This window comes from Arvicola amphibius, chromosome X, assembly GCF_903992535.2.
Source record: "Arvicola amphibius chromosome X, mArvAmp1.2, whole genome shotgun sequence".
Taxonomy (NCBI): Eukaryota; Metazoa; Chordata; class Mammalia; order Rodentia; family Cricetidae; genus Arvicola; species Arvicola amphibius.
In genome coordinates, this window is record NC_052065.1 from 12,774,885 (window position 1) to 12,776,082 (window position 1,198).

The 1,198-nt window shown below is 48.6% G+C and overlaps 1 protein-coding gene across 1 annotated transcript; it reads right to left on the minus strand.

The window, feature by feature from the left end:
* Positions 1-330: 330 nt before the first annotated feature.
* Positions 331-867, minus strand: LOC119804139 (FANCD2 opposite strand protein-like). The gene has a single exon (XM_038315645.1). It carries the CDS (start codon positions 865-867, stop codon positions 331-333), a length of 537 nt encoding a protein of 178 aa, XP_038171573.1.
* Positions 868-1,198: the final 331 nt, after the last annotated feature.

Sequence of the window (1,198 nt, forward strand, 5' to 3'; positions counted from 1 at the left end):
GCCAGCTCTCTGTTATCTTTGGGGCTTGAGTATGTTCACACCGGATTGGTTGGTTTGGGTGGTTTAACTGTTCTTTATCACATGGCCATGGCAATGGTAGTTTAATGTTTAAATGTCTGTTTAGCCGAAATGTTCTTTCTTCATCGGGCTCATTGGCCCGGATTCTGAAGAGAAAGGTGGGGTAGAGGAGCTTCTGGATTGTCACAGCTTGACAGCGGAGCAAAGTAGCAAGCATGATGTTATAGATCGATTTACATGGACTTGTCTTCATAGGCGCCAGGTATACACCATAGAGTGTGGTGTGAAGTACAGGAGTCGGATGGGGGCACTTTATTGGGAGTGCTGCAGGGCAAAGGTGCATTTTTTGTATATTGCATACAGGAGGAGGATCGAGCGTAGCATCTGCTTGCACATAGCCACTGTCATCTCAATCTGAGGCTCCTTGAGTCCTGTGGGCCATTGTTGCTCCTTGCTGACAACTTTAGAGAAGGCCGATGTGTCTGAAACCCTGAAGGTTCCGGTCCACTTAGGTGGCTGGACTGTAATAGACGTGCCAAAGACAGAATCCACTCCAATGAGGCGGACGGGCTCGGGCTTCTTAACCAGTATTTTCTTCTTGTTGGTGGTCTTGTGCTCTGATGCTTGGCCAGGTGGCTGTGGGCTCCCAGCAAGAATCACCGGTGGGCTGTCTAAGATAACAGCAACTTCCTGAAAGCACCTTTGTACTTCAAGGTCAGAAGGGGTATGTAGGAAGAAATGAAAATCCCTAAAAGGGTGTTTGGACGAAAAGTTAGGTGTTGTGTGCCGCAGCCATCGCAAATTCTCGTCCAGTGGGGTCCACGGTGAAAAGAGCTGGTATCCTGCCATGAACAGCCAGACTACACTCCCGCACAACACAGACTGGTCGCAGCTGAGTCCTCTTTTCTCCACCCGGCACCTAGCAACCTTTGTGACCCAGACCACCAGAATCTGACCAATAGCAGGGCTCCAGGCTGGAGGCTGGAGGTGCCCCTCTGTGAGGTGTCAGAACCTGCCTACTGCCCAATCCTCAGAAAGTCAGTTGTGGGACTCTGGAGACCAGGCTCTTTTCTGTCACATCATCACGTTATGAGTGAAAGATGGTAGTTTAGAATTATTTTCTGATGTGCAATAAAAGTGAATAGGAAATAAGATGTTATAATTATACCAGCAATGCAGA